The sequence below is a fragment of the Onychostoma macrolepis genome, chromosome 01 (assembly GCF_012432095.1).
Source record: "Onychostoma macrolepis isolate SWU-2019 chromosome 01, ASM1243209v1, whole genome shotgun sequence".
Taxonomy (NCBI): domain Eukaryota; kingdom Metazoa; phylum Chordata; class Actinopteri; order Cypriniformes; family Cyprinidae; genus Onychostoma; species Onychostoma macrolepis.
The window spans coordinates 9,704,899-9,717,808 of NC_081155.1; the positions used below are offsets into that span (position 1 = coordinate 9,704,899).

Genomic DNA, 12,910 nt, shown 5'->3' on the forward strand with positions numbered 1-12,910 from the left:
TTTATATCAGAGAATTTGTAAACATTTGTAAAAAGAAGAAAAAAAAAAGTAGTGACATTTATAGGCTAATATAACTTCTAAATAATGATAGAATCACTTTACAATAATGTCACTTCACTCATTTTCTGAACATGATGCTGTAGTTCTCAGTGTTGTTTGGCACAGCAAAGACATCTGAAGAACCTCCTGTACTGCTGCCTGACCTGGACAAGAATGAGACAAGATTAAATTTTAACCTCGGTTAAGAAAAATCAGAACATGTCCAAGTTAAATTTTAAAATCAAAAATCCAAATCTAAAAGTAAAAAAAAAAGGTGCTGCATTAAACTTAAAGTTGCACTAAGCAATTTTTGAAAAACGCTTTTGACCGCAGTGTCGGACCGAGTCCCAAAACACACTTGCAGCCAATCAGCAGTAAGCAGTCTTGTACTGATAGAGAGAAGAGATGCTCAGTTGGAGTGTGCAGATGGATATTAGCAGATTGACTATAGAGAGAGAGAATTGGAAGATAAAAAAGAGGAAAATATCGGAGGAACAAAACATTAAAAAGAAGGGTTACGATCAGGCAAGAGGTCGGATCGGCGTAAATATCGGAGCAGCTTTCCAGCAATGCAGAGAACTCAAAGAGCGGAAAGGGATTGAATCGAAGTTGCATTGTTTCTTTTTGATAGGTGAGTAATGTTGATTGGGGGTATGGGCGTGTTTGTTTTGGTGCTTTCAAATATAAACATTGTTTGGCAAAAATCGCTTAGTGCACCTTTAACTTTTGAGAATGTTGTAATTTTGAAAATGAATAATTACTCACTGCTCTTTTGAGTTATTTACTGACTAAAACAATTCTTCAAAATTTAACAATTTATTTTTTGCCAAAAAGGGAAATAAAAAAGTTATTCCTCTGCACTCTCAGAAATAAAGGTACAAAAGCTGTCACTGGGGTGGTACCTTTTCAAAAGTTACATGTCTGTACCTAAAGAGTCCATTTTGGTACCTTAAAGGTATATATTAGTACTTAACGTGTACATATTAGAACCTAATAGGTACAAAAGTGTACCTTTTGAAAAGGTACCGCCCCAGTGACAGCTTTTGTACCTTTATTTCTGAGAGTGTGTAAAATACACTGAACAAAATTATAAACGCAACACTTTTGTTTTTGCCCCCATTTTTCATGAGCTGAACTCGAAGATCTAAGACTTTGTCTACGTACACAAAAGGTCTATTTCTCTCAAATATTGTTCACAAATCTGTCTAAATCTGTGTTAGTGAGCACTTCTCATTTGCCGAGATAATCTATCCACCTCACAGATGTGGCATATCAAGATGCTGATTAGACAGCATGATTATTGCACAGGTGTGCCTTAGGCTGGCCACAATAAAAGGCCACTCTAAAATGTGCAGTTTTATCACACAGCACAATGCCACAGATGTTGCATGTTTTGAGGGAGCATGCAATTGGCTTGCTGACTGCAGGAATGTCCACCAGAGCTGTTGCCCGTGAATTGAATGTCCATTTCTCTACCATAAGCCGTCTCTAAAAGGCGATTCAGAGAATTTGGCAGTAAATCCAACCGGCTTCACAACCGCAGACCACGTGTAACCACACCAGCCCAGGACCTCCATATCCAGCATCTTCACCTCCAAGATCGTCTGAGACCAGCCAATCAGACAGCTGCTGCAACAGTCGGTTTGCATAACCAAAGAATTTCTGCACAAACTGTCAGAAACCGTCTCAGGGAAGCTCATCTGCATGCTCGTCGTCCTCATCGAGGTCTCGACCTGACTGCAGTTCGTCGTCGTAACCAACTTGAGTGGGCAAATGCTCACATTCGATGGCGTCTGGCACTTTGGAGAGGTGTTCTCTTCACGGATGAATCCCGGTTTTCACTGTACAGGGCAGATGGCAGACAGCGTGTATGGCGTCTTGTGGGTGAGCGGTTTGCTGATGTCAATGTCGTGGATCGAGTGGCCCATGGTGGCGGTGGGGTTATGGTATGGGCAAGCGTATGTTATGGACAACAAACACAGGTGCATTTTATTGATGGCATTTTGAATGCACAGAGATACCGTGACGAGATCCTGAGGCCCATTGTTGTGCCATTCATCCACGACCATCACCTCATGTTGCAGCATGATAATGCACGGCTCCATGTTGCAAGGATCTGTACACAATTCCTGGAAGCTGAAAACATCCCAGTTTACTCACCGGACATGTCACCCATTGATCATGTTTGGGACGTTCTGGATCGGCGTATACGACAGCGTGTTCCAGTTCCTGCCAATATCCAGCAACTTCACACAGCCATTGAAGAGGAGTGGACCAACATTCCACAGGCCACAATCAACAACCTGATCAACTGATCAAATGTGTTGCACTGCGTGAGACAAATGGTGGTCACACCAGATACTGACTGGTTTTCGGACCCCCCCCCCCCAATACAGTAAAACTGCACATTTTCGAGTGGCCTTTTATTGTGGCCAGCCTAAGGCACACCTGTGCAATAATCATGCTGTCTAATCAGCATCTTGATATGCCACACCTGTGAGGTGGACGGAGTATCTCGGCAAAGGAGAAGTGCTCACTAACACAGATTTAGACAGATTTGTGAACAATATTTTAGAGAAATAGGCCTTTTGTGTACATAGAAAAAGTCTTAGATCTTTGAGTTCAGCTCATGAAAAATGGGGGCAAAAACAAAAGTGTTGCGTTTATAATTTTGTTCAGTGTAATATATTGAAATAGATTTTGCATCTGTTTGTAATATTCAGAACTGAATATTCAGTGGCTAATTTCAGGAGATGAGAAAGAAAAGATGGACGGAATATAGAGTAGGTAAAGCTGATTGTTTGGTTGAGTATGTGATGTCTGACCTCATGATTGAGGACACAGTAGATGAGGAAGATGAAGGTTCCCTGCTGCGAGTTCAAGATCAGGAAGAGGATCTCCAGCACCTTATTGCCATTAGTGAAGAAACCCAGAATCCAGGGGCAACCAAGAACCACAAACTGAGCCAGTGTTTTAAACACCATAATCCTGGGAGAAAGGAGAAAAGATAATGTATCTTTACTGACTATAATAATACTAAATGTGGTTTTCCTTTCAGCGATTACGTTACAATGTTGATTACTTGTTTTTTTTCAACTGTGAAACTTCAGCGTTCAGTTTTGTGAGAGATGAGTTTAGACTGATGATGATGCAGATAAAGAGAATCATGTTTAACTGCAAAGTAGAAAAACATCAATAATTAATCACCATGTTTTCCTTTTAATACAAATCAAAATCATGAAAATGAAACATGCTTACTGCTAGAATGATGCAAACAGGTGCCAGAAAACTCCAGATGAAGCCTTTATCCATCTTAATCCAGCAGCTGTTTGGAAAAAGATACAGTTCGGAGTTTATGAAGGAATGATACAGTTTGAGGGGAAAAAAGGAGAAAACACTAAACTCACTGTTCGCTGCCGTAGCCGTCAGGAACCAGACCGACAGACACGCCCACCACAACCAGAGCAACCACATATCCAATCACACACAAGAATCCATTTCTAAGCTCCGCCCTCTTTTTGGAGCTGATCTGTGATAGGTTCTTCACACAGATGAAGAGCAGCACAGCTTCAATGAACATCCACACAAAGCCGGAGAGAAAGAGGAAGTGCAGAAGGCCTGCGATCACGGCACACAACACCTGGAGACCATGAGAGACAGTTATGATGATTCTCAGTGAGGCTGTGCTGAGCTGTAGGGCTCCTTCATCATTCTCACCTGCTGAGGCCGTATGAGGCTCAGGAACCGCTGTGTGAGCAGGAACAGAAGGTGAGCCAGCAGAAGACTGATGCAGATGTTGATTCGAGCCACATTATTCACTCCAGGACTCCACTGACAAAGGGCAAAGGTCATCAGGGCCAATGTGAAGAACACCAGCCCCACGATCACACACACCAAATTCATCAGCTCCAGCAGTGAGTCGCTCTGAGAAAACATGTCAGAGAACATGAGTGCCACATCTGTGCTGCTCTTCAGTGTTCACTAGAAATGTTCTGTACCTCTGGTGGGCGGCTGGTTTGCATGATGAGAGCGAATGTGGACAGATGAACACAGGAACACACAGTGAAGCTGCTATTGGTCTTTAAAACAGAACAACCATCTACAATCCACTCGCTGATATTCCAGTACACACAGGACAGAGAACCGTTGGGATCAAACTCCTGCAAACAGAAGAAAATGTTAAAATTGTAGATGTTTTCAGATGTTAATCAGTGTTCAGATGAAACAAAAGCACATCTCAGTCTCTCACTCTGATGTGTCTGAAGGTGAAGTTGACTGGTTTGGTGAGTTTAGTGTTGGTGGTTTTGGGAAGAGTAGCTGAGATCACAGTAGACATCATGGTTTTAATCGTGTTGTTTGGTGTGTTGAAGAAGTCTGACTTCAGTAGATTCTCCATCGTGTTGAAGCTCATGAAACCCACATTAGCTGATCCTGTGAGACAGAAACAGAAGCTTACATGCAATACTATTATAGCTGTGTCTCATTTCGAAAGCTATCAAGAAAAAGTAACTGTAATAAAATTGACTGTTATTCCTTGTGAGGTGTGAAATGCTGCAATTTCTTTTTTACTTTGCAAATTAATGGTCACTTTTCTAATGTAAAAACAACAAAGAAAATCTTTAAGTGTAGTCTACGTGATTTAGTTGTATGTCTCTTTCTTCAATTTTTTCTTTAAAGTTTTTATTTATTTGTTTATTTATTTATTCGTTTGTTTGTTTGTTTATTCACATAAAAACATTTCACATACTTGTTTCATTGTTGTTCTTGGCGATCCCAATGAGATCGATGTCCATAGAAGAATTTGTCGTGTCAAGTCGAGGGATTTTCTCTAGGGTGACAACTGGTCCAACCATGAAGACTTCTGCCCCTTTATATAAATAAAATAAAATAAGCAGTTACGTGCTATTTTACTACATTAAGGGTTTTTTTTTCTTATTTTTTATTAAAAGGGTCATGACATGATAAATCACATTTGCCTTGATCTTTTGTACAATTAATTGAATTACAAATTATACTACAACTGGAAAATACTGTAAATTGATAAACTGTTCGGTGTGATGACGTTTAATGTCTCCGACGGCGCCTGTAGTCCCATTTAGCAACTTGTTAGCAACCGTCTTTTTTAAGAAACATAACAGTTTTTAAAAAATCACGAGTGTGGTGTAACTAGTGTGTTTTATGTCGTAGAATAAAACGTGAAAGTATCTTGAGCTTGTGTGAACCACGGACCTTATTTAAGGAATTTAACCAAACTCCCATTCAAAAAACCCATTGACTCTGGGACGATGGAACCGGACGTGCTAAAACAATGGAATGCACTTGCTTCTGGGTTTTCGTCTACGAAGTGACATCATAGTTCCCCCACTCTATAATCATTTTTCCATTTTGTGTGTGTGTGCAAAAAAGCTTTATTAACATTAAACATATAAAAATAATTTTAAAAATCGATGTCATGACCCCTTTAAAGTTTATTCAGTCTGCATAAATGTACAAACACAAATAAATAACATGACTAGCATCAATTCTGAACTTTACACTGGATATCAAGCAGCAAAATTGTTTATTGAACATAAGGAAACAAAGATGTCACTGTTACAAAGACACATTGTCACTGATTATTACCATGAATTGCACTGACTTTTGCTTTTTCACCTGTGTCTCACCGCTGCTCTCTAGACTTTATAAAGTCTCTGCCATCATGTATAATCTCACTTTCACATTAATAAGTGTCTCCACTTACCTACAGCAGCAAGAGTGAAACTGACATTGTCACTTGTGTTTGTTGGCTTCACTAATGTAGAAATGAGTTTCTCGTTGGCTTCTAACAAACGGTTCCCATAGGAGGCAAGTTCAGTTTTGTTTGATAATGATGATGACTCTACAATCTTCTCCAAAGTGTTGAAGACCAGATTCAAAATGTTCGTCACAGTCTAATTCATTGATCAGATAAATACAGTTCAACAGAGTTAATGATCATGTTAGTATCAAGAAAGCCAATAAGACTGCACTGCTATGTCAATTATCTAGATTTGATTTGATTATTTTATCATATTTCTCTTGAAGACTTACAGTCACAGGAAGCTCTTGAGCTGTAATGTTCTCCATCTGCTCAAGAAGATTTTGAAGACATTCTTGAGTAAGCTGTTTCTGAAATCACAATTGTGAAGGTGGAGTTTGATTTTGATTCAGGTTTTTATATTAATAGGCAAGGCAAGGCAATTTTCTTAATATAGCACATTTCGTACACAGTGGTTATTCAAGTGCTTTACATAAAAGGAATTAAAATAATCCTAAAAGTAATCACAACAATAAAAGCAAGGAATTAAAATTTGAAATGATTTAAAACAGTTGAGAATAAAATATGATACATAAAATACAGTGCAATCATTTGGATGTACCACAGTGCTCAGTCAGTAAATGCACAGCAAAACAGATGAGTTTTGAGTCTGGATTTAAATGTGGCTAATGTTTTATCACATCTGGGCCCGTATTCACAAAACATATTAAGGCTAAAAGTAGCTCATAACTCAACGATTTAGGAGAAAATCTTAAAAATAATGGGCGTGTCAATCCTAAATTTAGGACTCCTAAAGTTTTGCTCTAAGAGTATTTCACAAAGTGTATTAGCACTAAAACTAGCTCCTAAATCTGTGAAACATTAGAAGTAGTGAAGAGGACTCCTAAGTCACTAAGACCAAGCCACAAACTATTCCTGAAACAGCTGTTGCGGCAATCTGCCTCGGAACATAAACATTTTAGAAACATTTGTAGATAATGACCTTTTTAAAAGGTATCACCTTTGGATTTGGAGGTTACCCCAACTCCAAATTTCCCTTTGATTATATCCTTGTTTTCATTAACCAGCTGGGCAAGAAGTAACAGCTGTTCTTGCATCCAGTTTTTATTTATTTATGTTTTTTTTTTTTTTTTTACGTTTGCATGTGTTATCAGCCATGATTATTCTACTCTGTTAGTTAAAAGGCTGTTTATATGCATATCTGCTAATTGTTATTGAGAAGCATACATGTAAGAGGCAACATAACATTGCACTCGACAATATTTCTATGAATAAATCTCTGACAGAGACCCCTCCCCTCTCAACCAATCACTGCGTGCATAGTTAGTAAGCATGCAGACATCTTCCATAGCAACGAGGTCAGCCCCGCCCCCTTACTCTGAGCTTAACACTTCTCTCTATTCCTTAGTAAAAGTTTGTCTAAGCAGCTCTGTGAATAGGTTATAAGAGAAAACTCTTAGCTAAAAACTTTTACTGCTATTTTGGAGAACTCTGTGGTAAGAGAAAATGTTTTGTGACTACAGGCCCTGGTCTCTTCTCTTTATACCATATAATAGCTAAAAGCAGACTCCTTGTTTGAGTGAACTCTTGGAATTTCTAAATTAAATAATGATCTGAGTGGTCTGTTAGGTTTATGTTCAGTGAGCATATCTGCAGTGTATTGATGTCCTTGGCCATTGAGTGATTCAGTACTTTAAAATCAATCCTAAATGTAACTAGAAGCTAGTGTAAGGACCTGAGGACTGGTGTGATATTCTCAGATTTTTCTGGTTTTAATCAGAATCCTGGCAGCAGCGTTCTGGATGAGCTGCAGCTGTCTAATGGTCTTCTTGGGAAGGCCAGTGAGGAGACCATTACAATAGTCCATAATAGCCAGTTTGTGCACAAAATCATCAAGAATAAATTGAAAGTTACATTCATATTTAAAATATCAACAATGCACGTCTTATTGCACTGCACTTTGGACTATAATTGTCAGAAGCTGTGAGTCCACCTCTAAAATCTCAATTTCAATAACTCAACTTACAGTGCATTCTTCTGGCAGTGTTATATTTATACCTGCAATGACAGAGATCAGTGTGAAGACCGTAATAAAATAAACCACAAGCCAGAATACGAGTAATAACTCATTAAAAATAATCATTCTCACAAAACAGCTACATTTCAATAGGAATTTACTATGTTAAGCTTATATTAATGGATTAGTAGCAGTCAACAATTTTACATTCTCAATCAATAAACTGACAAACAAATAATACTGAAATGTATAAAGGGCAAATATTAAATATATTTACCATCAAAGTATGTGAATTTGCCTGATCAAGATTTACATGAAAATTGCCAAGTCACACTTTAATCTGAATTTGTTTTACACTTCTCTGAAGAAAACACAATAATGCTCTAGTGAATCTACTGCTTGAGCACCAAATAATTCAGTTATTGAAAATGACTGAATTAAAAAGCCAGTTCCAGAAATTCATGTTTGAACCAGATAACACAAACTATAGCTTGATAAATGCAGATCTAAGCAATATGAAGATGTTTGGGCTCTTCCAGTAAAACTGATAAATGCTTTCTAGTCTAAATGGAGCTGCAAAACTGCTCAGTGTTACAAAACATTAAACTTGCATTCATTCATTCTTGTTTTTATTTAGGTTCTGATGTATGTATTCAGTGTCTCAACTATACCTGGATGCTTTCATTTTCTGTAAACTGCAGAAAATGGTGTTAACCCTGAAATTGACTCTATTCTTCATCCTTAAATACAGACACAGAGACAAACACTATGACTATTCCTAAAAAAAGAGCTCATGTAGATATTATTACCTCCACAATATGCTGCATAACCGGGAGTTGGTCTCACCAGCTCATAGACGTAATAACTGCCTGGACAGGCTTTGACTTTAATGGGAAAAGACCCAAAGAAGCAGCAGTAATTGGCAGCATGACCGCAGACATCTCGAGTGACGACTCCATCTTGAACTCTTGGGTGTTCACCATGAATCCACAGTGGGTAACGAGTGCCACAGCTATACCTTTCAACACACGTGTCTGGGATGTGAGCGCTCACACCGTTAATGAAGAGACGATACCAGCCGCTCCAGATGACATACTGGTCACACTTGTAGGAGGGGTTTGATGGCTGACTGCTGTTGGCTCTCCATGGATCATCCAGTACAGTGTAGTTGTAGCAGGGGTCAACAGAAGGATGAACTGTTAAAAAAATGTTGTTAAACAATGTTATAATACTTTTTATTAAAATTCTAACTAATTTTTTGGCTAAAAATCTACATGACACTAAAACAGTACTTCTCAACCAGCAGGTCTCAGCAAACAACTTTTTGTCACGGGTTGGGAGGAACGAAGACTCAATTGCTGGCAAAAGGAATCTTCTTTATTAACAAATTACAAAATAAACAAAAACACAACTGAAACCACCCCGAAGGGGAAAAAGCCAGAATAAACACAACCACTAAAAACAAGACATACACGAGGCACAGGGCAGACATAAATCACAGGCATACCTGGCACAAAAGTGAGACGAACGAGCCCAGAACAGAAAACACAGGGAGCTTAAGTAGGGACGGCAATCAGGAACACAGCTGGGGCAAATTAAACAATAATGAGGTGAGTGGAGTTTGGAGAATTGAATCCGGGAAACAGTGACCTCTGGTGGTGAGAGGGAGCATCGTGGACCCAGATTCATGACACTTTTGAGGTTTTGAACAACTTGAGGCGGTGTAAATGATGTAAATGATGACAGAATTTAAATTTTTGTGTGAACTATCCCTTTAAGATGACTTTAGACTTATGCGACAAAGCAAGCGTTAACATAAATTAAAACAACTTCATCAATCTGTCTTTCAAAATATACCTGAATATATGAGGCAGCTTACTTTTAATGTGATTTCCAGACCTGGCAAAGACTCTATTCATCATGAATATACAATTTCTAGATACGCCATGCTCTGAAATGTTTTAAGATAACTTTTGCTTGTAAGGTGTCCTTGAGTGCCTTGTAAGGTGATTATCAATAAAATGCATTATTATTATAATTATTATTATTATTATTTATTTTTTAATGATCATTTCATGTGGTCTTTGTGTGAAGTTGGAGAAGATAGTTTGCAAAGTAACTAGTTCCTTAACTTCCTGTCTAACATCACCTACTGACACAAACTCACTCACACACACACATTTAACAGCAGAGATCATCACAGTCATCAGGCTAGAAAACAAGTCAATAGAGACACAGTGTGTTACAGTACCAGTTGAGATGGTTGTTGGTGTGATGGTGGTAGAGCTGTTAACACCTGAAAGTTTGGATGAATAGTGATTAATGAACAGAGACATAAACATTATGAATGTGAAGAACGAGCTCATGTGAATATAATCACCTGCACAGTAGGCTGATCGGCTCACAGTTGGTCTAAGCAGCTCATAGACATAATAATTGCCTGGACAGGCTTTGACTTTAATGGGAAAAGACCCAAAGAAGCAGCAGTAATTGGCAGCATGACCGCAGACATCTCGAGTGACGACTCCATCTTGAACTCTTGGGTGTTCACCATGAATCCACAGTGGGATATCAGTACCACATCTATACCTTTCAACACACGTGTCTGGGATCTGAGCGCTCAGACCGTTAATGAAGAGACGATACCAGCCGCTCCAGGTGACAGACCAGTCAGACATGTAGGAGGGGTTTGATGGCTGACTGCTGGCGGCTCTCCATGGATCATCCAGTACAGTGTAGTTGTAGCAGGGCTCAGGCAGATTAGCTGATATGAAAATATTGGTGACACTTTACAATAAGGTTCTTTAGTTAACATTGGTCATTAGTTGACATCAACTAAGAATGAACAACACTTCTACAGCATTTATTAATCTTAGGTAATATTATTTAAGCATTTACTAATGCATTATAAAAATCACAAGTTGTTTTCGATAACATTAGTTAATGACTGTGAACTAACATCAACAAACAATGAACGGCTGTATTTATATTAACTGACATTAACAACGATTAATAAATAGTGTAATAAATGTATTGTTCAAAATTGTTCAGATCAAAAACACCACAACACAACACATTACCAGCTGGGGTCGACTCTTGTGTGGCAGTTATACAGGTCAAGACATCTGGAAAATAAATGATAAAGAATTCAAATTCATTAAAAGCGTAACAAATCTTTAAAACAGAACATTTTGGATTAAATATTAAACTCCTGGCTGTTCAGCAGATTAATGCACAGCTCAGGGATCTGAATGAAAGAAGTGTGTCACATATTAAGATGAATTCATTTTGAGTCCTAACTCCCAAAGATCATAAATTACATTTTAGTATTAAATCTGTGCAGGTCTGAACTAAACATAAACTCTTATTTAGCATCTTCTGTGTTCATTTTGGGAAGCATTTAAACAGTAAAATATTCAGACCAGAAAAACCTAATAAAATTAGTCATTAAATTTATTAAACAAACACTTTGTGGGCCTTCTTATGTGTTACATTCACAACAACAACAACAAAAATGACAAGCAAAAAAACACTGCTCAGACTTACACAGCGTAACCAAAATGATGTCTGGTGCTCTTATAAAACCTGTCATGAAATATGAAGGGAAAAAATCAATAAAAACAAATGAAAATGTATTGGATTGAATTGCAATTTTGAGATTGTGAAAACTATATTTATAATGTGCTGCAGTTCATATCATAACAGTTTTTGGGGCATCAAGAACCACATTTTAAATACTCACCTTTATGAAAAGAGGAAGCCATTGTCAATTTTAGCAGTCTGGTGTATTTTATCTCTTTATCTATAATAATATAAAAAACAAAAAAACAAAACAATAATATATAAATAAACAAAACTAAATAATCAGAGGACGACTTTCCATTGCAGTTTAGAGAGGAAAAACAAACAAATAAATTAGCTTTGGCATTGACGCATGTCAAAATCCAGCTGCAGTTATATATTTAGATTAGGCTGTAAGAGTTATAAACACTAACAATTTAGAGACACAAGGTGGCGCTATTAGGCTATTCTATCTTGCTTTTTTTGTGGAAAAAAGAGCGCAAGGGTTTGCGTTTAACCGCTTTATTTTACAATATCATATCAATGAGGAAAAAATAGTTTGTGATGCTTTTCCTGCTTAAATTGGACACAATACCAATATCAATAAACATTTTATTTTAAAACATATTTATTTATAAAAAGTTGGTTGCCTCAAGGCAACGTTTTTCTACAACGGACAAATAGAATCATTTTCATGCAGAAAAAGAAGAAATATATTTATTGAAAACATTATTATTATTTTTTTTTCCTAACACTTGAACAACCAGATTTATCTAATTTTTAATGTATTACACATCTCATATTTAACAAAAAGTAGGCTAACAATTCATATCCAGCTGTTGCTCGCAGGCAACATTGTACCTTTGTGGATCACAAATATAACCAAACCATTATATCAATGATCATATAAAAAAATTACAATGAGTGTTGTTTCAAGGTAAAACATGAATAATCTCCATAACCGTATCCTAATATGCAACTTATCCTCACATGCATGCACATACACACACACACACACACAAGGACATGCATGTAAGCACAGGGGCGGACAGTGATTTGGGGGCCCTACGCTAATTTCAGGCCCCTACACAATGAAAATATGTGCTCTTTTGCTCTCTTTCTCATAGTTTATAGTTTATTTAAGTAAATAATTAGTCAACCTGATGCTGTTCTAAAGCCATATTAGGCTACCTTATTTTATTTTATTTTTGGATCACAAAAGAAGGCATTATTACAAAAAGGATTCAAATGTCATAAAATTATCCCTTGCAACTCTTGGCTGTTTTACTATCTCTGTTTTACTTTTTTTTTATTAATTTTTTCAAATTTTTTTTTAATCAGTCTTTACTATCACTTTTTAAAATCAATTTAACACACCCTTGTTGAATAAAAGTATTATTTTCTGTCAACAAAAAAAAAGACTGACCCCAAAATTTTGAACAGTAGTATATTCTTTAAAAAGATTTGTAATTTAAAGAAATGCTGTTCTTTTTTTC

The 12,910-nt window shown here is 37.2% G+C and overlaps 1 protein-coding gene across 7 annotated transcripts; it reads right to left on the minus strand.

Annotated features, from left to right (window-relative positions):
- Window positions 1–40: 40 nt before the first annotated feature.
- LOC131525289 (adhesion G protein-coupled receptor E3-like) lies at window positions 41–10,337 on the minus strand. Of its 7 annotated transcripts, XM_058752751.1 has the most exons (16): window positions 10,234–10,337; window positions 9,361–10,149; window positions 9,146–9,228; window positions 8,663–9,049; window positions 7,863–7,894; window positions 6,109–6,186; window positions 5,780–5,969; window positions 4,787–4,906; window positions 4,289–4,470; window positions 4,038–4,199; window positions 3,757–3,963; window positions 3,447–3,679; window positions 3,298–3,364; window positions 3,122–3,213; window positions 2,865–3,027; window positions 41–203 (listed from the first exon to the last, which is right to left on the minus strand). In XM_058752751.1, the coding sequence occupies exons 2-16, from the start codon at window positions 9,540–9,542 to the stop codon at window positions 147–149; spliced, it is 2,235 nt and encodes a 744-aa protein (XP_058608734.1). In that variant the 5' UTR covers window positions 9,543–10,149; window positions 10,234–10,337; the 3' UTR covers window positions 41–146. The 7 variants fall into 7 exon arrangements, with proteins under 7 accessions (XP_058608734.1, XP_058609160.1, XP_058609071.1 ...); XM_058753177.1 differs by lacking the exon at window positions 10,234–10,337 and having other exon boundaries at window positions 9,146–9,211; window positions 9,361–9,385; XM_058753088.1 differs by lacking the exons at window positions 9,146–9,228; window positions 9,361–10,149; window positions 10,234–10,337 and adding an exon at window positions 8,525–8,593 and having other exon boundaries at window positions 8,700–8,837.
- Window positions 10,338–12,910: the final 2,573 nt, after the last annotated feature.